The sequence below is a fragment of the Corylus avellana genome, chromosome ca7, assembly GCF_901000735.1.
Source record: "Corylus avellana chromosome ca7, CavTom2PMs-1.0".
NCBI lineage: Eukaryota > Viridiplantae > Streptophyta > Magnoliopsida > Fagales > Betulaceae > Corylus > Corylus avellana.
Window position 1 is genome coordinate 10,438,019 of NC_081547.1, and position 26,583 is coordinate 10,464,601.

The 26,583-nt window shown below is 38.3% G+C and overlaps 2 protein-coding genes across 2 annotated transcripts; one reads left to right on the forward strand and one right to left on the reverse strand.

Moving 5' to 3' along the window:
• Positions 1-14,156: 14,156 nt before the first annotated feature.
• On the reverse strand, positions 14,157-18,140 carry LOC132187853 (uncharacterized). Its single transcript, XM_059602286.1, has one exon. The coding sequence runs from the start codon at positions 18,138-18,140 to the stop codon at positions 14,157-14,159; it is 3,984 nt and encodes a 1,327-aa protein (XP_059458269.1).
• Positions 18,141-20,667: 2,527 nt separating this feature from the next.
• Positions 20,668-26,231, forward strand: LOC132187854 (uncharacterized). The gene is made up of 7 exons (XM_059602288.1): positions 20,668-21,231; positions 21,745-22,144; positions 22,231-22,305; positions 22,411-22,473; positions 22,743-22,955; positions 24,921-25,081; positions 25,811-26,231. The coding sequence occupies exons 1-7, from the start codon at positions 20,858-20,860 to the stop codon at positions 26,229-26,231; spliced, it is 1,707 nt and encodes a 568-aa protein (XP_059458271.1). The 5' UTR covers positions 20,668-20,857.
• The last annotated feature ends 352 nt before the right edge of the window (positions 26,232-26,583 follow it).

Genomic DNA, 26,583 nt, shown 5'->3' on the forward strand with positions numbered 1-26,583 from the left:
GGGGGGGAGTTCTCTGCTATGCTCTTATTCCTCAATTTAATCATTAGTTGGTTAGACTAAAAGATCAATTTATTCCTATCTTTTCTAATAGACTGTCTATATCATGCCATCTCATTTTAAAGATAGGGTCAAGGAGGAGTAGTGAACAGTATTCATGCCGGGTGACGTGGAATCCAAGATTTAAAAAGAAAAGATAAAATGTTTTTTGAAAAAGGTAATTTTAAAAAAAAAAAAAAAAAAAAATCATGTATACTGTTCACTCACGCCAATGTGGTGTATAGCAGTACTCACGGTTAAATCCTTTTTTTTAGTGCCTGTAGTATATCATATGTGGTACCTAAATTCATCTAATTATCAAAGTCAAGTCTCTCCCTTTATTTTATATTTTGTTCAATAATCTAACGTCATATCACATCAAGACTTCTTAGAATCTAACAAATGTCCAATGCGCCATATAATTTGTCATAATTATCAAGACTTAATCTAAACCAATTACACGTCACTCAGATGTGTTTACAAAAATCCATGTCAACGCTACATTAGAATTACAATTACCCCCTAAATTTGTTTACCCTAATTTTTAAATCTCTCTTTCCCTTTTCTCCCTTAAATCACACAAATCTTAGTTCCAATCCCTCCCTGGCCCCAAATCGCCCGAACCCTAGTGTAACTCCTAGGTAAATGTATACTTAAGAAGAGTGGAGTCCCAATGTGAAGGCAAGCCCAAGGTCTCGGCCTCCGCTGTGTATTCGGTGGCGAAGGCCTCCACTGCATGAAAGAGAGGGTCAAGTGTAATGGCGCATTTGGTGGGTCCATTATAAAAAGAAAATGTTATAATTAAGTATGTAGTGAGCCTTTAAGTAATAGTTTATAACCTGGAAAAAATAGACGTGGGTTTTCACAAATATAATGTATATTGTCTTTGTTATTATGTCCTGAAAATGCGATTTAATTTAATGGAGTACTATGACATAATTTCGGTAAGAAACATTGATATTTAATGTTGGGAAATCATGTTATAATATATATAGTAAAACATAGTTATCTTCCATATGGTCTATCTAAGCCCTTAACCATTTATTAGTAGGGTTGGTATTGTCCTGAGGGACTTGTAATACAATACCAGTGCTCCGAATATTATACGCATACCGTCCACTTACTAGTAGCTTGATCGAGTCCGACCTCAAGTGGCCTATACTACTAATGATGTCCATATAGATGTAGGGGTGATCACACCATAATAAGTATGGTCATCCCCACACCTAATCATCTCTATAGAAGATGATAACTTCCATAGAGGTATAAGAGAACAAATACAACTCTTGATGAAGAGTTGTATTACTATAAATAGAGAAAGACAGTACATAATTATTCATTCCAATCATTATATACGTTATCTGTATTTCTCTCGTTTCTTCTCTTTAGTCCTCTATAGGATTTTTACCCTCACTGGACAAAATCCTTCTATGTAAGATCCACATTACATTTTCCTTCAGTGGTATCAAAGCCTTACGAACAATGGACAAAGGGAAACAACAAATTGAAGAACAATCTGCAGAAGAATCCACACAATCTGAAGATCGTCAAACTTTTCTACGACAGATTATACAAACGATCAACAAACAAGTAGTGGGCTTGGCATCGATAGTCACCTTCTACAATCTCCAACAAATGCTTGACAATCCAAATGTAAAACCCCTTACTGTTACAGTGGGAGGTTTTCAATATATAAACAGTGTTAAAGTTTTGAAGAGATGATATTTACTGGAGAAAAATTACTGGGATACGTATCTGGAAACTCCAACAACGGAATAAGAGAAAAAATGTCTTTGCAAGAAGGAAGGGACTCCTCCACCGGGCTTTGAACATATTGAAAAATCCTCCCCAAAAAGCAAGGAAATTTCGCCATATTCAAAAAAAGACGAAGAATCAGACCCAGAAATTTCAAAAATCTCAGGTTTATCTTCAAACTTTTCTTCTGAACATTCATTTTCTAGAACAGAGGTTGAAGAAACCTCAATTTTTGCCCAAAACAACACTGTTTTGGACAAAAAAGAGGAAAAAATCAACCCCTGGAGCTCAAATTCTCATGACGCCGTTTCACCTAAGTGGAATGACATTGTTCCGCATCGATCCCAGAAGGCGCCTTTTGGCACTTCTGGAAACGACACCCTTTTGCATCACCCTCAGAAGGCGCCTCAACGCACAACAAACGATGCCATTTCACATACTGCTGAACCCTTTCCTCCGCATATGCAAAGTGACGCCTTTTCACCCCTAAACAGCGTCGGTCCTAAAACTCTAGAAGGCGCAAGGAAGAAGCTGCACGACTTCATTTTGGCCACTCAACCAGATTATGATCCGACCTGAACAACAACCCGAACTGGCCCGAAGTGGAAGCACACGGCCTGTAAATCTATTCTTAAAGCCCAACCCCAAGCCCAAAAGCTCAAGGCCCAAGCCTTCATTTCATCTGACCCAATTGCTGACCCGGATCTGGGGCCCATCAAGACTATCCAACTGGATTGTGCAACCAATCCATGTGATGACCTGGAACCTTTACCCGACCCAGCCGACAACCCGCGTTCTTTTGAGCAGCCATTAGGATGTGCCACGTGGCGAGTAAAGCCGCGGTTTGACCCGACCCATTCCGGGAATGTATATTCGGTTTGTCCGAACGGCCAATTTCACCTGTTTCATCCACTTCCCCACAACCGCCCGGTTTACCCGAATCGTCCGGTCCATCTGAACTGCCTGAATCAAGGTCCTTTCACTCTTTTTGATCATTCTGGCTCATTTCAACCCCGATTCAGATGATTCCAAAACCAGTGGAAAGCTCATTGGAAGGGGAAGAAGGTAAAAGGTTTCTACAACAAAAAAATTCACAACAAAAATCAGAAAAAAAAAAAAAAAAACATTGGGAAAGAGGAGAATCTTCACATCAAAACAATCAAGACGAGCATCACCAATTTATTCACCCAACGGATCCTTGGTCTTTGGATTCAAATCGATACACTCTTCCTGGAAGAGGTGAACGGATCACTCAACCAGATCCAGATTGAGCATATTATCAGGATTATTAGAATGATTACAAAGACGATCTCATTTATCCTTCAGATGATTGATTTCTCAGCTATCCTATTTTATTATTTGGTGTGTATTATTATTTAGAACCACATATTTATTTGTTGTTGTAAGTGTGATACAGATACATAAGTAATAGTTTGTAATAATTAATTTTTTATTATTATTACATTTATATTATCCTATTCATATTCTAAAATGGCTATAAAAAGCGGTATAGATGCCTCTAAGGTTGAAAACCTTAATGGCATCAATTTTAAAATGTGGAAAAGGAAAATTTCTTATGTACTAAAGCATGAGAAAATATTATACACTCTTAATTCTGTAAAACCACAATTAGATGGTGAAAATAATACAGAGATTGTCAAAAAACAAGAAAAATGGCATGAAGACGATCTTATGACAAGAGTTACCCTTCTACACAACATGAAGGATAATACCATTCCTCTTTTTGAAGAACATGAAACAGCAAAAAGTATGATGGAAGCTTTAGATCAAAAGTATGGACCTAGATTTGACACACACATACAATTGTTATTAAACAAATATAACAATGCACACATGGAAGCAAATGATTATGTTAATCAAATGGAACTTGTTGCAAAAGAATTATCAAATGCAGGTCACCCAGTGTCAGACAAAATGCAAGTCACAAGCATACTTAATAGTCTTCCTCTATCATGGGAATATGTGGTAACATCTTTGACACATAGTGGTAAGGATATTTCCATGATATCTCTTCCAGTATTACTTGTGTTAGAAGAAGAAAGAATGAAAAGAAGACAACAAGAAGGGTCAACTACAAATCTATTGATGGCACGTTCAACTGCACAAAACTCACATGCACCCACATTCCATGGAAAACTGAAGAAATTCCAAAGAAGATGGAAGAACAAGCCAAAAGGAAACTTCAAAAACAAAAGAGCATGCTACAGATGTGGAAAGACGGGACATTTCAAAGCTAAATGTCCGAAGAACAATGGCGTCAAGAAACATAAAGAAATTGCTATGACAATCACTGAAGTATTGATGGCAGAACCGACCACTAATTCCTAATGGATAGATTCGGCAGCTACTAGACACATCACTAAAAGCTGCGAATTTTTTGTCGATTACAAGGAAAAACCAGTCGGTGAACACAAAGTCTACATGGGCAACAACACTTATAGTGATGTCTTAGGAGAAGGAAAATGTAAGATTTCTGTTAATGGGTCTGTTATTGTCTTATATAATGTCTTGTATGTGCCAAGTATCCGTAGAAATCTAATATCTGTACCCATATTAGATGACAAATGATATAGTATTAAGTTCAAATCTAGAAAAGTCTACATAAATAAAGGGAATATTTTTGTAAAGGGTACTAGAGTAGACAATATGTATTTTGTAAAAGTTGATAATAAAAAATCTATTTTTGATTATTTGAATGTGTCAATTGATAGTTCTTTCTTATGGCATTTAAGATTAAATCACATAAATAAGGATAAATTAATCCGTATGAGCAAGAGTGGATCATTACCAAAAATTCTTTCCAAGAATTTTAATACATGTGAATCATGTATTAAAGAGAAAATGACTAACAAGTCATTTTTAAAGCATTGGAAATCTTCAAAATTATTGGAAATAATTCATTCGGATATATGTGGACCTTTAAGAACTAAAACACATAAAGGAATGGAATATTTTATCACTTTTACAGATGACTATTCACGATATGGACATATCTACCTAATCAGACATAAGTCTGTGGCTATTGAAAAATTCAAAGAATACAAATTAGAGGTAGAAAACCAACTCGGTAGGTCCATAAAAAGCTTGAATAATGATAGGGGTGAGTACAAAGCCATGGATTCTTTCTGCAAAGACCATGGAATAAGAAATTATTTACAATGCCTTATAAGTATCAACAAAATGGAATTGCAGAAAGAAGAAATCGAACTTTAATGGAAATGACACGATCTATGATGGCATATACTGATTTGCCTATACATTTTTGGGGAGAGACATTATCAACAGCAGCATATATTCTTAACATAATCAAAACAAAATAAATACCACTCACACCCTATGAATATTGGATAGGCCTCAAACCACATTTTGAACATTTCAAAGTATGGCGATGTAAAGCACATGTTTTAATTCCAAAACCTTTAAGAGATAAATTGAGAAGCAAAACATGGGAATGCAAGTTTATTGGTTATGTGGAAAACGGTAGTGGTTATAGATTTTATCATTCTGAAAAGGATTGATAGAGAGTCGTGATGTTGTTTTCCTGGAACATACCAATCAAATAAATCCTACAGATCAGATCAAATTTTTTCAAGAAAATAAAGAGCCTACAACTACAACAAATACTCAATTACAAGATCAAATTGAGATAGAATCTCAGATTAGTGGGAGAATTAAAAGAAAATCTGATGATCTATCCCAAAAATCTGATAATTTTTCTATCACGGAGACAAATCATCAAAATAGTGGGAGTAAAAGACAAAGGCAACCATCTATTATACTCAAAGATCATTTTGTTCTAAGTATAGATGGCATAAATCTACAAGATGATCCAATGAATTTTAAAGAGGCTATAAATAGCAGTGATGCTAATGAATGGATCGAAGCTATGAATGATGAGATCAATTCAATAAAAAAACAATGATGTATGGGAACTCACAGATTTACCAACACAAAGGAAAGCAATCGGATGTAAGTGGGTGCTCAGAAAGAAATTCAAAGCAGATGGAAGCCCTGGCAAATACAAAGCTAGGTTGGTAGCTAAAGGGTTTACTCAGCAACCTGAAATAGACTTTGTAGACACCTATTCACCTGTAGCAAAATTTGTTTCAGTAAGAATAATCATGTCTATCGTTACAAGAATGGATTTAGAATTACATCAGCTGGATGTGAAGACAACATTTCTAAATGGAGAATTAAAAGAAGATATATATATATATATATATATATATATATATATATATATATATATATATATATATATATATATGATCTAGCCAGAGGGATTCGAGCTAGAAGGACATGAAGAAAAAATCTACAAATTAAAAAGATCATTATATGGACTAAAACAATCTTCGAGACAATGGTATTTAAAGTTCCACCAAGCTATACTTGAAAATGGTTTCGAGGTAAGTCCATTAGATCATTGTGTTTACATATATAAAAACAATGATAAGTTTATTATATTGTCATTATATGTAGATGATATATTGTTGATCAGAAATTGTCCAGATATGATAAATAATACTAAAATATTCTTAGCATCCAAATTTAAAATTAAAGATATGGGCGCTGCTAACTATGTTTTAGGAATAAGAATCTCTAGAAATAGAAGTTCAAAATTATTATACTTGGATCAGGCAAAATATTTAGAAAAGATACTTAAAAAGTTTAACATGAATAATTGTAAACCTTTAGGTACACCCATTTCAAAGAATCAACATTTAAGCAAAACAATATGTCTTCAAAATGAGACAGAGATCAAAGAAATTAAATCAGTTCCATATGCTCAAGCTGTGGGTAGTCTCATGTATGTCATGACAAGTACAAGATCTGATATTTGTCATGCAGTATGATTGGTTAGTAGATATCAGTCCAATCCAGGGAAGGAACATTGGCAAGCTGTAAAGCGAATATTTAGATATTTTCAAGGTACCAAAAATATCAAGTTATGTTTTGGTTTAAGTGATTTAAAAATTGCAGGATATACCGATGCAGATTTTGCAGGTGATGCAAATGATAGAAAATCCACAAGTGGATATGTGTTTCTATTTGGTGGAACATCTATTTCTTGGTCAAGCAAAAAATAGAATTGTGTTGCAAAATCCACTATGGAGGCTGAGTATATATCATGCAGCACAGCGGTAAGTAATGCAATCTGGATTGGACGTTTCATTGAAAGTTTAAATTTAGGTATACCTAACAGACCAGTCAATGTATTTTGTGACAATAAGTCTGCTATCTCTTTAATAAAAAGTGGAGCACAAAGTTCCAAAGGCAAACACATTGATATAAGTTATCATTATATTGAAGATATAGTGGAAAAAGATGAAATAAATGTTGAATTTATTTCATCAATAGAGATGGTAGTAGATCCTATGACCAGGGGATTGCCTTTAGATAAATTCAAAGGGCATGTAGTGTTAAGTGCCAAAATATTCATATTTTAGCCCAAAAACTTATATGTGTTAATTCCTTAAGTGATGTTAATTTATGCTATTTTAGTTCTTTTATGTGTTTTTCATGCTTTTGTAGGCTTTTGGAAGAGAATGAAGTAAATCTGGAAGATTTGGGCTCAAAGAGAGGATTTGGGAAAAGTTGGAGTTCTTGACAGTGCGATCGATCACAGGGAACCTGCGATCGAGTGCACTACCAGAGAAGATAAGCAGCGAGTGCAGCCAGGTGCGATCATACACACAACAGAAGAGTCTCGATCGCAGACGTGCGATCGAGCGCACATGGGTTACGATCGATCGTACCCGTGCGTTGGTGACACATCAGAGGCGGCCAGACTCCCTTTCCTTCCATATTAGGGTTTTCCAAGTCCCACTTGTAATAGGACTAAAACCTTATGAATTTTCTAGGTTTACTAGTGTGTCAAGGACTTCTAAAAGCCTATAAATAGACCTCTTAGCTTCTAAGAATAGTGGTGGAGAAAAGAGGCACAAGTTCTGGAAAGGAACTGATGCCTAATCAAGAGGAGTTTGGGTTTTTCTTCTCTTCCACCTTTTATTTTTTATTATGTAGTTTATATTTTAATTAGGGCTCAATTGAAGCCCTAGTCATGTGTTTTTAGGATTGCAATATTGGCGCCTTTGCTACAATTATATTTTGGTATATTTAACTTGATTAATTCATGTTATCTTGTATTCCTCATATGTATTTGCCTGATTAACATATACATGTGGTATGAACTAGTTAATTAAATCAATTTGGATGATCGAGTCCTGGGTTTAATAAGAGTAATAAAAGAAATCCATGCTAGGATCTTAGGTTAATCAACATGGGGAACCGGGAGTATACACTCATGCCCTAGGCTTCGTGTGTTTGTCGATTTCCACAGATTTATGATTTCTTAAAGAACAACTTAGTAGATACACATGTTACATCCTTTAAGAAAGAGAAGAATTAGAGTAGACACCCATGCCTAATTTGTTGTTTAGGAAAATCAATAACTTAAGGAGTAGACACCCATGCCCTTAGGTTGGTAAACGTTAAATATACTGGTATAATTGGCGCATTGGCATATTGTTATCTTAATTAGTCTGATTAGTGGTGGATATCAAAACCCTAATCCGTTTTAGTTTTAGTTTATCTTTTATTTTATTTCTTTATTTTAACTCAATCGTGACAATTGAGTTTTATCTATTAATTAAATAGGAAATTACTTCTAAATATAATTTACCATTCATCGTGAGAATGATCTCGTATTTGCTGCACTATACTATCGTTTGATCTTGTGCACTTACGAGTAAACTGTACTAAATATTATCTATTAATTTAGGTAGTATTTGGCACAACATATAGCAACAATGGGGTTAAGATATATCTAGATAGGTGCTACATGGGTTTATGAATGAAACAGAAGGACCCGGGGACGCCTGGAAGAATGATTCAATGTTTTTCTGCCTAATAAGAAATAATTGGTCAGTTATAGACAGATAACAACTAAGAGGTATAGATATTATATTTGACATAAATGCAAAGTCTATTATAAGGCATTATGTTAAATTAAGTCATATCTATACCCTGGAAAAGACACTAATAAGTTGAATCAAGGAAAAAATTTAAACAATAGTGATGTTTTTAGAAAATACTTGATCAAAAGTTTAGTGCAGGTCAACACATGGTTTTGTGTATGGCTGAAGTCGTCAATTATGGAATGGGTATGGACTATACTCCCAACCATGGAAAATTGATGTCATTCATTTAAAAGATAACGAAATGAAGTCATCTCTAATATGCTGTTGGTTTAACAGTATATGGTAAAAGATGCGGTTAGATGAAAATGACAAAATGTGCGCACATGGAATCATGTAGTAATCTAACACCGATCTATAGTTTTACAGATGAGAGTAGGTATGGGATAAAATATTACTGTCACTACTAGAGTTCATCACCAAATGTTATAGTGTGATCAAGTGGGAGATATAGATGTAGGGGTGATCACACCATAATTAGTATAGTCATCCCCACACCTAATCATCTCTATAGAAGGTAATAAATTCCATAGAGGTATAAGATAACAAATACAACTCTTGATGAAGAGTTGTATTAGACTACTATAAATAGAGAAAGACAGTACGTGATTATTCATTCCAATCATTATATACGTTATCTGTATTTCTCTCTTTTCTTCTGTTTAGTTCTCTATAGGATTTCTACCCTCACGGGACAAAATCCTTCTATGTAAGATCCACATTACATTTTCCATCAGTCCATATATAGTAACTGCCACTCAAACATGGCTATGCCGCACATAAACATTAAACATATTTTGACCATAGGGTCAAGCTCATATACTAAGCCAATGGTCGGTATAACGCACATACCATTGTACCATATCATACAATATAATCATTATTCATTTAGTTATATATATAAAAGTAACAGGCTCAGAACATATTATTGGAAATGTATGCTTAGTTCCTTGACATATCGCATGCTTTTATTTAAAGGTAAAATATCTTATAAATCCCTAAGTTAACGCGTTAAAATAGAAAATTCTTAGAACTTTTTTTTTCTCAAATTTTTACTCATTGGGTCAGTTGAAAAGACAAATTAACCCCTACTGTGACATTTTTTCCAAATGTTTAACGCCTGTTAGTCCCAACTAAACGCACTGTTTTGCCACATCAGTATATTAATTTAATTTAAAAATTAAATTAAAAAAAAAAATTAGTATGCTAACATGGCAAAACGGTGCGTTTAGTTGGGACTGATGGACGTTAAACATTTGGGGGAAAATGTAACAGTATGGGTTAATTTGCCTTTTCGATTGACCTAGAGAGTAAAAATTTGAGAAAAAAAAAAAGTTCAGGTAGTTTTCTGTTTTGGCGCGTTGACTTAGGGATTTATAAGATATATACCATTTATTTAAAGCACTTGTAGGTATTTACTTACTTTATCTGTTCATCCTCAGAATATGATATCTTTGACTCCTACTACACTGCGAAACATAGTTTAACATTATATATGATACTTCAAGAACCTATTTGATGCATATAACCCTAAACAACAATTAAAACCCTGATTACTCATTTATGGGCACTGCCAAACATTCGGCCTCAATATCAAATGTTCGGTAGGTACCAAAATGCATTCAAAGCTTTAAAACTCATACCTATCATATATCATACCTAGACCAATGTGTCTAGTAAATCAATAAATTTTTTTTTTTTTATTTTTTTTTTTAAAAAAAACACATGTTAAACCATATCAACGTGACAAATCTTGAAAAACAAGAATAAGCTCATCATTTTTGAAAAATTGTGGTCTTTTTAAGAGGAATAATTTATAAATGCATTTTGTCATATTCAATACTTATAAAAATCATGGTAAATCATAAAGACATAGTATAAGCAACATGCAAAACGAGTATGCTTCAAGGTTTTACCTTAATGAAGATATATTAACACCCAAACACATATTTCTCTATAAAATCTCATTCTCTCTCTATATTTGATGTGGGTGAAATGCGTGGGAGTGAATGGAGTCTGAAGGGTCGTGAGGGGTGGCTTCATATAGGAGTGTGTGGGTGGATAAGGTAGAAAGAGGTGGCTAATAGGTTAAATTTTCTTTTTAGGTTCATCGAGCGTTCGGTATACTATTATCGAATGTTTGATGCATTGTTGTACTAACGGTTCTAGGGTTTCTATCGACCGTTCAATGGTTCATAGTCGAACCTTTGATTAGAAATAAAATAATAAAAAATTTTATGTTTGGTTTTTTGCAAAAATAATTTTTAAGCCATTTAAAAAAGTGGGTATTTTATAAAAAGTGACTAATGTGGATAAATACATTTCTTTTTGCTATTATAAATATTTGGGGCATCACATGAGTAGGGGGACTCAACCCTTGAAATTGGTCCTAAGAACCATTGGCCCACACAAACCATAGGCACCGCCGCACCGCCACTTAATTCCCTTAGGGTGACACGCTCGCGCTAGTCACGCTAAAGGAATGGGGCCCTCGACTCCCATGTGCCAACAACCAAAAATGATCAAGAACACCCCCAAAGCCTCTAGGCCCCAAAATAGGTCGCCCTACCCCAACCAAGCCTAGCACGAAATACATGCCTCATAGGGAAATGGCACACAAGGTAAACCCAGTGCCTATGTCATGCACGGTTAGAGATCTGACGAGCTCTAGAAAAGGAAAGGATCCATTGAATCTAAAAAGGAAAGCTAATAACCTCACAAAGCAAAGAACCAACCAAAAAGGCAAGGAAAGTCAGAGGGACGATTGACAACACTAGCCCAAACCAAGAACAAACTTTAGCCTATTTAAAGGAAAGTAAGAGGGACGATTGCATTCATCTCTCTCAACTTATACATCTTTTGTCTTATTATCTTACATCCATCATTTCATTAACTTAAGCAATAGAGGTTGTGTTGTTGCCCACTTGCCCCTAATAGCGCGCTACTCTAACCTTGGGTTGTGTTGCAAAGTTCTTAGGCCGTGAGGTGGATGTGCATAGTCATTGTATTAATAATAGCCATGTCATATGTGAGTAAAGGTTAAAGGTGAAGATAAAATGTACATAAACTATTTCCATAAGCTATATGCAAAAATCATTACTTCAATTTAAAACACTTAAATTCTGTCTATAATCTTTGCATCAATATAAATAATCTTAAGTTGAAAAAATAGTTTTTTTTTTTTTTTAAGAAAAAGAAACATACAAATAATTTAGTAAATTAGAGTTAATATTATTTAGTAGATTGTTATACAATTGCCATACAACTTGATAATATGAAAGTGAACATAAGCAATTGAATCAACACTTGTAAAAAAAAAAAAAAAAAGGGTAATTTTAATTGCCACGTCATCACAGTGGTATGATAGTTGGATAGTAGTCTATTGACTAACCCGATTCTTAATTTATTGGGCAATGCTACATACTACACCTAAGGCTGGTAATACGGGTTGGCATATTGCGTTTGAGTCGACTCGCTTAACCCACCAACCCGTTAAGGATCAACTTTGGCACTACGCGTTTAGTTAAACAGGTAAGACCCCTTAACCTTGATACAATCACTTTAAATAAACATGTGATACAACAAGACTAATTTGATAAATGGGTCTTGTTGGGTTGACCTGAGACGACCTCACTAGCAACAACTCTATCTTTCCAACACCCACCACCACCTCACTACTTGCAAAGGCCACAACTCCTACATATCCTCCCTTGTCCTCGCTAGAGAATTCCTCAATATCATCTTTTCCTACAAAGAAATCCATAGAATACATGCTCTTGTGCCTATCTTGATTCTCTGAGAAATATTTTGCAATTGCTATACTAGCAGGCTATAGTATTCCTTATAAAGCAAGAGTATACACGTTAACGTATAGGCCATTCAAATGGACCCCAAAGTTTGGCACAATGCAGAGGACTTCATTCCGGAGAGATACGAGAATATTCACTCAATAGATTCTATGTAGGGCCAGTAAAACGGTTTGACGAATCAGGTTCGGGTCAATCTGCTTGACCCACCAACCTGATAAGGGTAAACCTGAAAACGACATATTTAGTTAAATGGGATAGACCCTTAAACACGAACCCGTCTCACGAGGACCCAACTCGCTTGACACATTTAGACCAAAACGCGACATGTTTTACCCGTTTGACTTAATCCAACACGATCTATATGACTCGTTTCGACCTGAACACGACCAATTTTTTTTAAAATACATAATTTCATAAAATAGGAGTGGGTTAACCCGCAAGTTTACCCTGTTTATGACCTTTTTGTTAAATGAGTTAAGCAAGTCAACCCGTTTATGACTCAATCCCATTTATACCAAACCCTAACTCTATAATTTCACGTTAAGTTTGCGGGTCGTGTCAAAATTTGCCAGCCCTGATTCTATAGACCAAGACTTCCATTTTTTTTTTCTCCATTCAATAATGAGAGAAGGGTTTGCGCTGGCGTGTCATTTGCTAGGTTTAGGTTTAGGCTTTTCACTTACCTTTTTTTTAAAAAAAAAAATTGTAAAATAATTAAAAAAAAAATCAAATTTGAGTATACGGGTCAAATAGGTCACCAATGGGTTAAGCAGCTTGACCTGTTTATTAGGTCAACCTGGTTGTGACTTGAACACTATTATACCAAATTTCAACCATCTAATTTTGTATTGGGTTCGTATAAAAAGTTGACGGTCCTAACTAAACCCTCATTTTGCTGGGCTGATATGACACCCTTAAATGAACCTATTTTTTTTTTAAAAAAAATAAAAATAAAATAAAAACTGATGAGTACTGCCACATTATCTTAGTTACATGAGAGTGTAGTACTATTCAGCATTTATCCTCTTAAATAAATAAAGAACAAAGTTTGCCTCCAAACTGGGTTGAAGGAATTTCCTTCAACCTATAAAGGTGACATTTGTCCCTTGAACATGTGAGATGCACATTTTTTTTAATAGTAGGGACAAAGTTGAAATAAATTTTATTAAAAACTCATGTGCATCTCACATGTTATTAAAAAAAGAAAAATGCTTGGTGTTTTTCTAGTGTTCTCTCAACTATGATGTGGCTTTTAAAATTATCGTTGAATCATTATTGACTTTTAATCTATTGGTAATTTTAAAAGCCACATCACAGTTGGGAGAACATTAGAAGAATACTAAACATTTCCCTTAAAAAAAATAGATACATGTCACTTTTATAGATTAAGTTGAAGAAAATTTCTCCAACCCAGTTTGAAGGAAAATTTTGTCCATAAATAAGTTGAGAATAACTTATATAGGAAGGTTGCACACAACCTCCCTTTTGTGCCCACCAATGAGGAGTTTTTTTTTTTTTTTTTTTTTGAATTGGGATTCATTAATCGAAAAAGGAAAACTCAGCTTTCAGCTAATACAATAGAGAGCACACTCGGAGGAAACAACTCCTGCCATTCTCGCGTGTCAACATACCCAAGGGCCAGCTTAGCCAGTTGGTGGGCAGCACCATTTGCAGATCTGCCAACATGATTAATACCCCACCCATTCAAGTGTTGCAGCCTCTCCTGTGCATCATTCACGATCTGTCCATATGTAGTCCAACAGCCATCTTCCCTTTGCATCATTCTCACAACTTCTAAAGAGTCCCCTTCGAACAGGGCTTGCCGCAGCTCCAGCCTTTGAGCCAGCTTCACTGCTTCCCATGCTCCAATGGCCTCAGCCATGGTTGGGTCCTGCACGAACTCTTTACTTGTGCAAAACATTGCAACAACTCCTCCTTCATGATCGCGAATAACTACACCCACTCCCATTCTGTTTCTCTGTTTGTCAACCGAGGCATCCCAGTTTATTTTCACATATCCCTGGGGTGGTTTGGTCCATACAGTTGAAGGAGCTCGCTCAGAAGTAACCTCCCTCCGTGTCCTTCGTTTATTAAAGTTGCACCAGTTTTCAACTTGATCCTTGCTCCAGCGAATGATAGTGCTTGGTTCCGTCAATTCCCCTCCAAACACCACCAAATTTCTCCTTAGCCAGATTTGTCGAGCAACTGACGCCATAAATTGTAATTGATCTGCATCCAATCGCTCCAGCAGGTGGGCCATGATATCAATGAAATCAGCTTCAAGACTGGCACATTTACTGAGTTTGGGATAGCACTCTGTCCATACGTCTCTGGCAGAAGGGCAACTCCATAGTATATGGCCTACAGTTTCTGTTTTCAAGCCATAAATCGGGCAGAGAGGGTCTTGAGTGATTTTCCTCTTGTGCAACACCTCCTTTGTAGGTAGAATATTATTACATGCTTGCCACATGAAAGTTTTAACCACACTTGCTCCCCTTATCTTCCATATCCCTTTCCACACCCTTTTGAGCCTAGTGTCTTCCGAACAGCTTCCTTCTTCCCTTAGCCCAAGTGCTTTAGCTAAATGATAAGCGCTTCGGACTGTGAATACACCATTCTTCTCCCCTGCCCAAACTAATCGGTCACTTCTAGTATTGGGACATACCACCATTCCACATATCTCCCTAGCTTCTTCTTCATTAAAAACATTATGTACCAAATCCGTATCCCACCATCTCGTATCAGAATTTAGAAGAGCACTCACGGTAGCATCTCTAGGTAAAATATGGATGGGCGACTGGACTTTGTGTGACCCTTTGTTTGGAAGCCACCGATCTTCCCAAATCCGGATTGATTCTCCATTACCAACTCTCCATATTAAGCCTTCATTAAGAAGACCTTTGGCATTCCATATACTTCTCCATGCGTAAGAGGGTTTACGTCCCAAATTGGCTTCCAAAAAGTTCCCGTGGGGGTAGTATTTTTCTCGGAGTATCGTGGCTACTAAGGTATTGGGGTTTGTCATGATTCGCCAACCTTGTTTGGCAAGGAGTGCTAGGTTGAACATTTCAAGATCACGAAACCCCAACCCGCCACTCTCCTTTGCCATGCCCATCTTATGCCAACTCATCCATGCAATCCGCGAGTCATTCTCCTTATGCCCCCACCAAAATTTAGCCATCATGGCGTTAATTTCTTTACAAAGAGTTTTGGGCAATTGAAAGACACTCATTGTAAATGTTGGAATCGATTGCACCACAGCTTTTAAGAGCACTTCCTTCCCTGCTTGGGAGAGGAACTTTTCCTTCCAGCCATTAATGCGTTCCCATATTTTCCCTGTAATATTTGTAAAAGCACTCACCTTTGACCTCCCAATTAAAGCCGGTAGACCCAGATATTTCTCATACCTATCCGTAGAGATCACCCCCGCTGCATTGAGGATGACTGTTTTAGCTTCTATCTTAGTATTCTTGCTAAAGAAAATAGAAGTCTTGCTCCGGTTCAATTGTTGGCCTGATGCTTTCTCATATACCTCCAAAACATCTTGTATGCGTGCCCACTCTAAAATACTGGCTCGGCAAAAGAGTAAGCTGTCATCCGCGAACAAGAGATGATTTATCTTTGTTCCTCTACGGGCAATTGGGAATCCTGAGATCTGACCCTCCTGTTCCGCCTTATTTAACAGAGTGCTAAGACCCTCCGCACACAAGATGAAGAGATAAGGAGATAGTGGGTCCCCTTGCCGTATCCCCCGAGATGGCACAATTTTCCCATATGGTTGGCCGTTTATGAGAATAGAGTATGTAACCGTGCGAACACACGTCATCACTTTTCCTACCCATTCTTCGGCAAACCCCAATCCTACCATAATAGCCTCCAAAAAAGCCCATTCAACCCGATCATAGGCCTTACTCATGTCTAGCTTCAAAGCCATATAGCCTTTCCTTCCCGATAATCTAGCATCCATCGTGTGAAGGGCTTCATAAGCTACCAATATGTTGTCTGTGATTAGTCGACCTGGGAGGAATGCACTTTGATTTGGGGAAATAACCTGGGACAATACCTTCTTCATTCTGTTAGCTAAGGCTTTTGCAATCAATTTATAAATAACATTACATAAACTGATGGGCCTATACTCAGTGATACGTGTGGGGGTTTTGATCTTTGGAATTAAGGTAATAAAAGTCTCATTGATGGAAGGTTCAAAAATTCCATTATTCAAAAAATCAAGCACCGCCTTACATACCTCCTTGTTGATCATACCCCAAGAATGTTGATAGAACACCGCTGACATGCCATCGGGTCCGGGAGACTTTAATGGGTGCATTTGATTCAAAGCATCTTCCACTTCACTCTGAGTAAACGGCCTGAGGAGGTTATTATTCATCTCCTCTGTAACTCGCCTCTCCATCCCCTCCAAACATTCACCCACACCCTGCACCGTCCCTGTAGTGAATAGCTGCTGGTAAAATTCAGTGAATGCGGTACCAATGTCTTCCATCTTGCTCCATTCGGTTCCCCCTTCATCAACTACCTTCCCAATGTAATTAATCTTCCGCCGGTGGCTCGCCCAAGCATGAAAGAATGGGGTATTTCGATCTCCTTGTTGGTACCAATTTTGTTTGGCCCGTTGTTTCCATCGTGTATCTTCTTGTTCCAGCAGAATATCAATTTCGCCTTGGAGCTGCTGGATTTTTCCCACATTTTCTTTATTTTCCTGTTTCTGCACCTCTTCCAATTCCTTGGTCTTCTCTTTTATTTTTTTCTCAACCTGCCCGTGTTTTTTCCAGCTCCAGGTACGTAAATCAGCTTTGCATGTTGCAAGCTTTTGCTGCACAGTGTTCATACTCGGCCCTCCCCCCATATCTGATATCCACGCCCTTCTAATCACCTCATTTGCCTCTTCATCATGTAACCATCTGGCTTCAAATTTTGTTCCACGAAGGGGGCCTGCACAGTCATCACCTCTGTCCGTATAAGAGAGTAAGAGTGGCTTGTGATCTGATGTACGTGCAGCCAACACCCTCAACTCAAATTTTTTGAAGAGATTACACCATCCGGTATTGGCCGTGGCTCTATCCAATCGCTCTTTAATAAAACCGTCATCCTCACGGCGATTGTTCCACGTATACTTCGACCCAATGTACCCCAAATCACTGAGGTTGCAGTCTTCGAGGGCCTCCCGAAACTGACCCATCATCGTGTTCTTCCGAAGATTGGCTCCCACTTTCTCACTTTGATCCGTAATTTCATTATAATCACCAATACAAAGCCACGGAAACGGAGAAAATTGTTTTAGGTGTCGCAATAGCGCCCAAGACTCGTGCCTTTTGGTCCAATCCGGTTGGCCATAAAAACCGGTCAGCTTCCACCCACTTGTCCCCTCTACAGTTTTAACCACGGCATTGATATGCATTCTAGAGTAATTTTGAATTTCCAGCAAGTCTTTCTCCTTCCAAAATAGACCAAGCCCACCACTTCTCCCTATAGGATCCACCACAAACATCCCTTCAAAGCCGAGCTTCACTCTAAGAGTTTCCATTTTATTTTTCCTACATTTTGTTTCAATAAGAAACAAAATTTTGGGCTTCTTCTCCTTTGTCAGTTGACAAAGGTCCCGAACTGCTCGAGGGTGCCCAATCCCTCGGCAGTTCCAACTTATGAGACTCATTGGGCTTGGCGGGGCTGGGTCCCAGCCGCCGCCACTACATTATCGTCTCCGGTGTCCTGTACTCTTTCCTTTTTGTTGCGTTTCCTTTCCCTCCCTGCACTATCTCCATTGTCTTGATGAATGCCTTGTCGTTTCCCATGTGACATACTCCCACTTTCCTTATTTTTATTTTGCTCCATATTTTTCCCTGCACGGGCCCTCCTTTTCCAGCCCTTCAAATTGCTACCACCTGGGCCTGCACTGCATTCCTGGGCTGAAACTGGATTTGGGCTATGAATTAATTCCATTGGAATACTTTGGGAACCCAAATTCATATAATCCCCCTCCTTAGTCCCTATACCGCCACCCGTATTATGTCCCTCTTCAAGGAAATTTTCTGCGAGCTCTGAGTCAGCCCTAGTACTCTTCTTTCCCCATTTGGCCTCACCTCCCTTCCTTCCATTTATAGTCTCCGTTCCTTTGCCCAAATCTTGCTGCACCGATTCCCCTTCCTTCTCCATTTCCTTTCCATTCATCCCTTCCTGCTGACCAATATGGCAAGATCCAGACTCTTCAAAACCCTCCTCTTGAAATCTATTAGTCCACGATCTAGGGTTACCGTAGGACCCGGGGCTTTCCATATTCATCTTCTTTTTCCCCTTGGAGCCGTCACCGTCACCCCCTTCCCCCTCATGGCTGCGTTGCCGCCCTTCTTCGCCGGTATAAGCAGTTGGACCACCATCTCCTTTCCGTCTTCGATCATCCACCCGAAGCCAAACACCCCATTGCTTCGGGGCTCCTGGGGAGCTTCGCCTACTGCTCCTGAAAATTGGACACCCTCGTTCGCCATGAATTATTCTACCACAGTCAAAACACATCGAAGGTAGCTTCTCATATTTGAAGTGAACCCAATAGGACTGTCCTGCCAAAGTAAGAGCCCTTCCCCTATCAAGGGGTTTAGTTAAGTCTAAATCCACTCGAATTCGCAAGCACCGCCCCCAACCCAGACCATCGCCCGCAACATCGACCTCCAGTAATTGCCCCAAAGATTCCCCTATTTTCTCCCCTATCCCTTTAGTCATAAACAGCAATGGCATTTCATGGACCTGCACCCAAAACGGGGAGTGCGTGAAGTGCATTTGTGAGGGTGGGATGCTACCATCAAATTCATTAAGCACTAGAATTTGGCGATCAAATGACCATGGACGGCCATCTAGCACCCGTCGCATGTCGAACTCATCTTCAAATTCAAATAACCATATATTGTCACTCAGCTCTTTGAAAATCACTCCTCCAATTGTTCGCCAAACTCTGGAAAGCACAGTCTTGAAAGCCTCCTTATTCACCATCTTCTCCATCCAGATTTTCCCTATCAGACATCTCCCCCCTAGAGCCCTTGCCTCCTCTATTTCTCCCTCTGTTATTGCGATACCCTTCTTTTCTCCTTCCAGTAACGAAAGTTTGCCACACAGATTTTCAATACTGTCTGCCATCTTCCCCCTGCTTTGGTCTCGCCCACCTGCCGCACTCTCTCCCTTCCACACGCCACTTGTCTGCCGTACCCTCCACCACTGTCACCAGTAGGAGGAAAAAACCCTCGCCGCTAATCGCCTCTCAGGAGGAAACTAGGAAGGGACAAAACGAGAAGCTCACAGCAAGCCCACCAATGAGGAGTTGCCACCTTAGCATGGAGTATAATAACAAAATAAAACCAAACCACCTGATTATATCAGGTTTAATCAATTTTATTTTTTTAAAAAAATTAAAAATGCTTTGTAATAACCAAGTGGTGGCCGCCCAGCCATCCCTAGGCCATAGGAATGGATGGGTGGCCACTCCCATGGCCTTGGGGTGGCTCATTGGCCACCCATATTGGATTTGGGGTGGCTGGCTGCCACCTCCATGGCCTGGGGGTGGCCACGTGGCCACCCTTACTGTATCTGGGTTGGCTCGCCGACCACCCCAAGTGGGGGAGGGGTGGCCAGCCAGCTAGCCTTTCAATTTTTTTTTTTTTTTAAAATTTAATTTTTATTTTATATAAAGTGTAATTTGGTGTGGTTGTGTGTTTATTTTAAGTATAAGTTTAATAATAATGCTGATGTGTCAACTTCTCGGTAGGGGCGGCCAGCTAGCCACCCTTTCAATTTTTTTTTTTTTTTTTTAATTTTTATTTCATATAGAGTGTAATTTGGTTGGGTTGTGTGTTTATTTAAGTATAAGTTTAATAATAATGCTGATGTGTCAACTTCTCATTGGTAGCACAAAAGATGACTTTTGTGCAAAAGGTGCATCCAGGTCCTCTCAAATAAATTAATTGGAATTACAACCATAACCCCCTTGACTCCATAAACTGCAACAACTTTGCCAATGACCCAATTATCCATAAACCGTCCCAATCGAAAGACAAGCGGCCCAAACACCCTCCTATTCTTTTCCTCACTCAGTCTTCCCTTTGCTCAGCCTCAATGACACTCCTCTTGTCCCGGCCTTACCGCCCCCACAAGTAACCTCAATTCTCAACATATCTCTCCCCCATTAGGCATTAACATACACATACACACACTGAACATCCATTATCGAATAAAGTCAGTCTTCTACTATGCTTTTCCATGGACACAATCATCAACTCAGCACTCGAAGAAATCTGTTCACAGGGGCAGAACGGCGTCGCTCTCCCGACCCTCTGGACCCGGCTCCAACCAGCCCTCTCGACCTCGAACCTGGACCTCTCCCCGGGCGTCAAGAAGGCCATCTGGGGCGGACTTTTAAGCGTCCCGACCCTCCAATTCCAAGCCCAAAATGTCTCACACAGTGCCTCTGACCCTTCAATTCAGTCTTTCGAAGATGCCCAGAAGCTGAACTTGAAGATTGTTGCCAAAGAGCATTTGAGGGACAACTTTGTTGGGCTTTACAACGTTCAGTCCGCCAATGCCAACATGTCTTCCCCACAAAGACGCGCACTGGAACGCCTCGCCATCGCTAGGTAAGGTCTACTCAGCTACATCTTATTTTGTTTGTGTTTAAAGATGGTGATTTTGTTGAACATATGCTTGTATATGAAGTGGGTATTTGAATGGAGCTCAATTTAGATTATGTGTATGTTTATAATGAGATGGGAAACTTTTTTCTGTGTTAATACACTTGTGCGAAAGTCAGTTTTTGTGGAATGGTGTGGTTCTGGTGACAAGTTTGTGTGTAATTTTCCAGAAAAAATCTACTTTTCAATTATCTCAATCCTCTTTTCATGATATATTAGGATTGGTTGAAGTAGAACCGGGACTCTCTCTCTCTCTCTCTCTCTCTCTCTCAATGTGTATCCGTGTGCCTGTTTGCCAATTTATTTAAATGGAAAACTTTGAATGATTGCAATTCACTTTGAGAATCGTGGTTCTATACTTCTATTTGACTTTTATTTTTGTTTTATTAAAATGAGAGAACAATGTTGAGTTGGTTAAGTAGGTCTATGAACGATCATTAACAGATTGGGTACTTGCAGAACAAATGGGATTACACAAAGTCAACTGGGCAAGGAATTTGGCATTGAAGGGAAGAACTTGTTTTATGTAGTGAGGAACCTTGAATGTCAAGGGTTGATTGTGAGGCAATCTGCAGTTGTAAGGACGAAAGAAGCTGGCAATGAAGGGGAGCCAAAAAACAGTCAGAGTGTGACTACCAATTTAATGTACTTGTATCGCTATGCAAAAGCATTGGGCTCCCAACAAAAAATTGAGATTACCAAGGAAGAATGGACTATAGAAAATGTAGGGAAAGCCGATGAAAGTGGCACACATAGAGATGGTTTTTCCGGAAAATGTGTAAAAGAGGATGTGCATGTAAAGGATTATCTACCGGCAATGAAAGCTGTCTGTGATAAACTTGAAGAAGCCAATGACAAGGTCAATCTTGTTCAAATTTGATGGGCCTCTCCTATTACTTTATACCACTTATGCTGATTTTGTTTCATGCCATTCTTTTATTGAAGGTTCTTGTTGTCTCAGATATAAAAAAGGATCTTGGTTATTGTGGAGCTCCTTCAGGGCATAAAGACTGGAGAAAAGTAAATCTTAACTAAACTGTTTATCTGTTTTTTGGATTAGCTATTTTTATTTTTTGTTACCTTTGATTTTTTCACCATTTTGTTCCCTGCACAATGTGCTACCAGATTTGTGACAGGTTGAAAGATGCCCACATTGTTGAGCAGTTTGATGCCAAAGTGAATGGGAAGGTAGGCTTATAAATTTTCTTTACAAGTCTTCTTGAGTGCACACTCCAAGATTGTATTCCCTAGAATTTACATTAGTCTGTTTGTCTCCCATTTAAATCTATTTGTGATACTAGTTTATGCATCTATTTCTGAAAACAGTTGCTTTTTCTTTGTTCTCTATTTTGATTACGGTCAGTATTGTTTTTGTGTACAAAGTGTGCGGATTCTAAAAGACGAGTTTGGACTGTTTACATTCTTTGGAATGACTATGGTCAATTTGCTTTTGTTAGATTGAGTCTTGCCTGCGTTTGCTCAAAAGTTTTTCGCCAAAGAACTTTGAACCAAAAACTCTTGGATGTGGAGATGATAATTTTGAGGAAGAACAGCAAGTGAACTTTGGAAAGAAATCTCAAATCACTGATCAACTTGTAGAGCTTCCCATTGAGCATCAGATATATGATATGATTGATGCAGCTGGATCAGAGGGATTGACTGTGATGGAGGTGTGTGCAATAATTTATTTTCTTCACTTAATTCATATTGGTGTTGCTTCTAAAGTCTATTTACTTTCTTTTGGTAATATTTCCTCATTAGTTTGTTGACATTCCCATATATGTCTAAATCCAGCTCTCTCCCCGAGTTATATTGGCGTCATGCTTTGATTTAATCATGAGTATCTCAAACTTAAAAGATTCTGATTTGCACACTTCAGTATCTTAGGTCTTCTAAGAAGATAATATAATATATGAGGACATTTCTATACTATGTCATGATTGTCCTGACAAATGAAAAGTTGTGCCATTGCCTGTTTGATAAAAGGTTTTGTATAGAATACAAGAAATAAAGTGCTTATGCCTTATTTGCTTGGTACGTAGAAACAATTTCTTCTATAGTGGAGATCAAGAAAAGCCGAGTACTTTTGGATTAGTATTTGAAAAGTGTTTTCTGTTTTGCGGTTTAAAAAGTGTTTTCAGTGTTTGAAAACTGAAAAGTGTTCTGTAGGGCTCACATCTGAAAACTTGTTTGGATAACAATATTTGAAAAGTGTTTCTGAAAGAAAAAAGAAAACCCAAAAATTGTTTGGATGTAATATTGAAAATAATTTTCGAAAATATAAAGAAACAAAAAAAGAGAAAAATTACTAAATCACTCCTTGAATTCTATTTCTATCTTATAGCACCTTGAGTTTGTACCCATTATTAAATCAATTATTCGATCCAATCCCGTACAGATTCCGTCAATCTTTTTACTAAGTCTGAAGAGAATTACAATTATACCATTTTCTAAAAAAACAACAAGAAACGCAAAGGGGACTGGCAGTGGCTGTGAGAGTGGGGGTGGCTGAGAGCCGCCCCTTATCAATGGGGGAGGTGGGGAGGGGAGACCCACCTTTGTCACCTCCGATGAAGGGGCAGCCTCCATCATATGGAGGTCAGCCTCCAATTTTTTTTTCTTAAGTGGAGGCCAGCTTCCACTTGTCACTATGCATGAAAGGTTCAATTGTGTTTTCAAAGCCTATTTCTTACTTGTTTTTAAAAAACCTGAGCATGTATTTTCAAACATTCTTATATGAAAGTGGGGGAAGTTTTCTAAATTTTTCTTTCTTAATTAGTCTTTTGTGTGTTTTCGAAAATGAAAACTGAATAATGTTTTTTGTGGGAACCACATCTGAAAGCTTGTTTGGATAACTATGAAAAGTGTTTTCAGCATTTAAAATTGTTCTAAAGAAGGCCCTAGAATTTGGCCATGGATTTTCTTGCTCGATTTTCCTTTTTTAGTTAAGTGATCCTGTTGTATACTCCCAGTGTACTCAGGGGCGCCTTTACGCTTTTCAATAAAACTTCTTATTACTTATCAAAAAAAGAATTTGGCCATGGATTTATTTTTCTATTAAATTTGATACTCAAATTGGTCTTGGTTGTTCTAACTTCTAACATTGGCATAACACACCCGCTACTGTTGAATATTTGGAGTGATACGTTCTTTTTTCCTTCGAGAAGAAATATTTGTAACTGCAATTGTACTTTTTGCAACCTCTCTTTCGTTGGCATATGATAGCGCATGCCAGTAGTTCTATTATGTTATATGGATTCTTGAAAGGAGTATGGGTAATGTTCGATCTACTGCTTGGGTAAAGTTAGTATCTCTTGGTTGTTAGCCACTGTAGAGGCTTTAGTTCTTGAGGAGGGGTGAAAGGAATTTTGGAGATGCTCTAGAGTTGGTACCCAAACTCTTCTTGCCTAGCGTTGCTCTCATAAGCATGGGCATTTCTTGGTTATGGTGGATATGGCGGAGTACGTGGAGGCAGACAGAGGGAATTTATCCTAGTGCCGGAAGGTAGAGGTGGTAAAGGGTGGATGTTTTTCATCTCAGAGGTGCATTCAATACTGCAATTTTTCCGGTCGTTATACAGCAGTGGGTCAGCTGGGGTTCATAGGCAGTTGTTCATCACTTGCCTTGGGTGAAAGCGAGTCGGTGCGTTATTGAAATCTCCAGTGGAGGTGGTTCGGAATAGGTCATATGCAAAGGTACTTGTGGGATCGAGGAACTTTTTGGCATCGTCCTCATCGACAAGGAGTATATTTGGAAATTTTATTGTGTTTGCACTGAAGGGAGATATTCTGATTGGGTAGGTACCGTTTGGGGGTTCGGAAGATCCCTAATCTTTCATTGGTGAAGTTTGCTTGAGGGAGGACAAGGGACTTTTGGTTGAATTATTATTATTATTATTATTATTATTTTTTCGCACCCTAAGAGAGACGTTGGTTTGTATAAAGTCGAACGTGTCTCGTTGTATTGAGTGGATTGATATGGGCAATGGCTGTGGTGGTTTAAGAAGTAGGCCAGGCCTAGAGGGTATTGTGGTTGGAGAGCCAAAGCCCATACCCAGAAGATTTCTTTCCTTCTAAGACACCCTTTGTAGCAAGTCTGTTAGGCTTGCATCTTGTAGCCCAATCTAAACCGCTCTCTAAAGGTAAGTCCCTGATGGGCTCTAGTGGTGCTCAAGCTAAGCCCTAGGATCTTTTGGGAAGTGATTGGTTCGCTAGACTAGAAAGGGGGATTAAACTTCATTTCTTTCGCTTTCATTCATTAATTTATTCATTTTGTTAAAGATTAGATAAACATATTTCTATCTTACACTAAGCCAAGAAATTAATTATTTTTTTTTTTAAAAAAAGATAAATATGAAAATATGGGAATGAGGATAGGGATTGACAAGTTATTGAAAATTGTTTTTCTCTAAGAATTGTTGAAGGCTAGAGCCAAACATTTGCTCAAGTGGAGAGTGAAAGCAGAATCTGGGCCTTCATTTTCAGACTTGGACATGGTGAAGGGCTTGGGTGCTCATTTTGTTCAGCCTGGTGGACCTACCATGCAGCATAGCTATCTCTGTCGTTGATCTTCAACCTCCATTGGGCGTGGTTGTGGAGGGATCCCTCGCCAACTCTTCTATGCCTTTAGATCATTGTTTTGCCAAACGGTTGCCGCTTGTGGAGGGAAGCATTGAGAGGAGTTCAGAACTTGCTGACAGTAGTTCAATCTCTTTGATTAGCTCTGATCAGAATGTTTTAGGGGTTGTAGTGCCTAAGGGGGATCTCGTTGGTGGTTCTGTGTCTAAGGTGTTGCTCCGGGAACCTATGGAGTTAAAAAGATTGGATTGCTCCATAAATTATGACCCTAAAGGTGGTTGTTCAAGCCGTGGAAGAGGTAAGGGTAGGGGTTTCTTAGTTCTTAATGAAGCCGAAGTGGTTATCTTGGAACGTAAGAGGGTTGAATGAGGGGGATAGACGCCTAAGGGTAAGGAATTTACTCAAATAATGGAAGGCTGATGTTGTTTGTTTTTAGGAAACTAAGTTGGAGCACGTCTTGTTGTGTTGTTCGCAGTTTATGTGGTTCCTGCATGTGGATTGGTGTTGTTTAGACTCTAGACATGCTTTTGGTGGAGCTTTGCTTATGTGAGATTGGAGGGTGGTGAAAAAAATAGACAAGTGTGTGGGGGGAGTTTACTCATGCTTGTTCATTTAGAAATGTTGATGATCATTTCACCTGGGCTTTGTGGGTGTTTATGACCCTAATTCTGATGGGGACAGAAGACTTCTTTGGAATGAATTGGAAAATTTACTTAGTTGG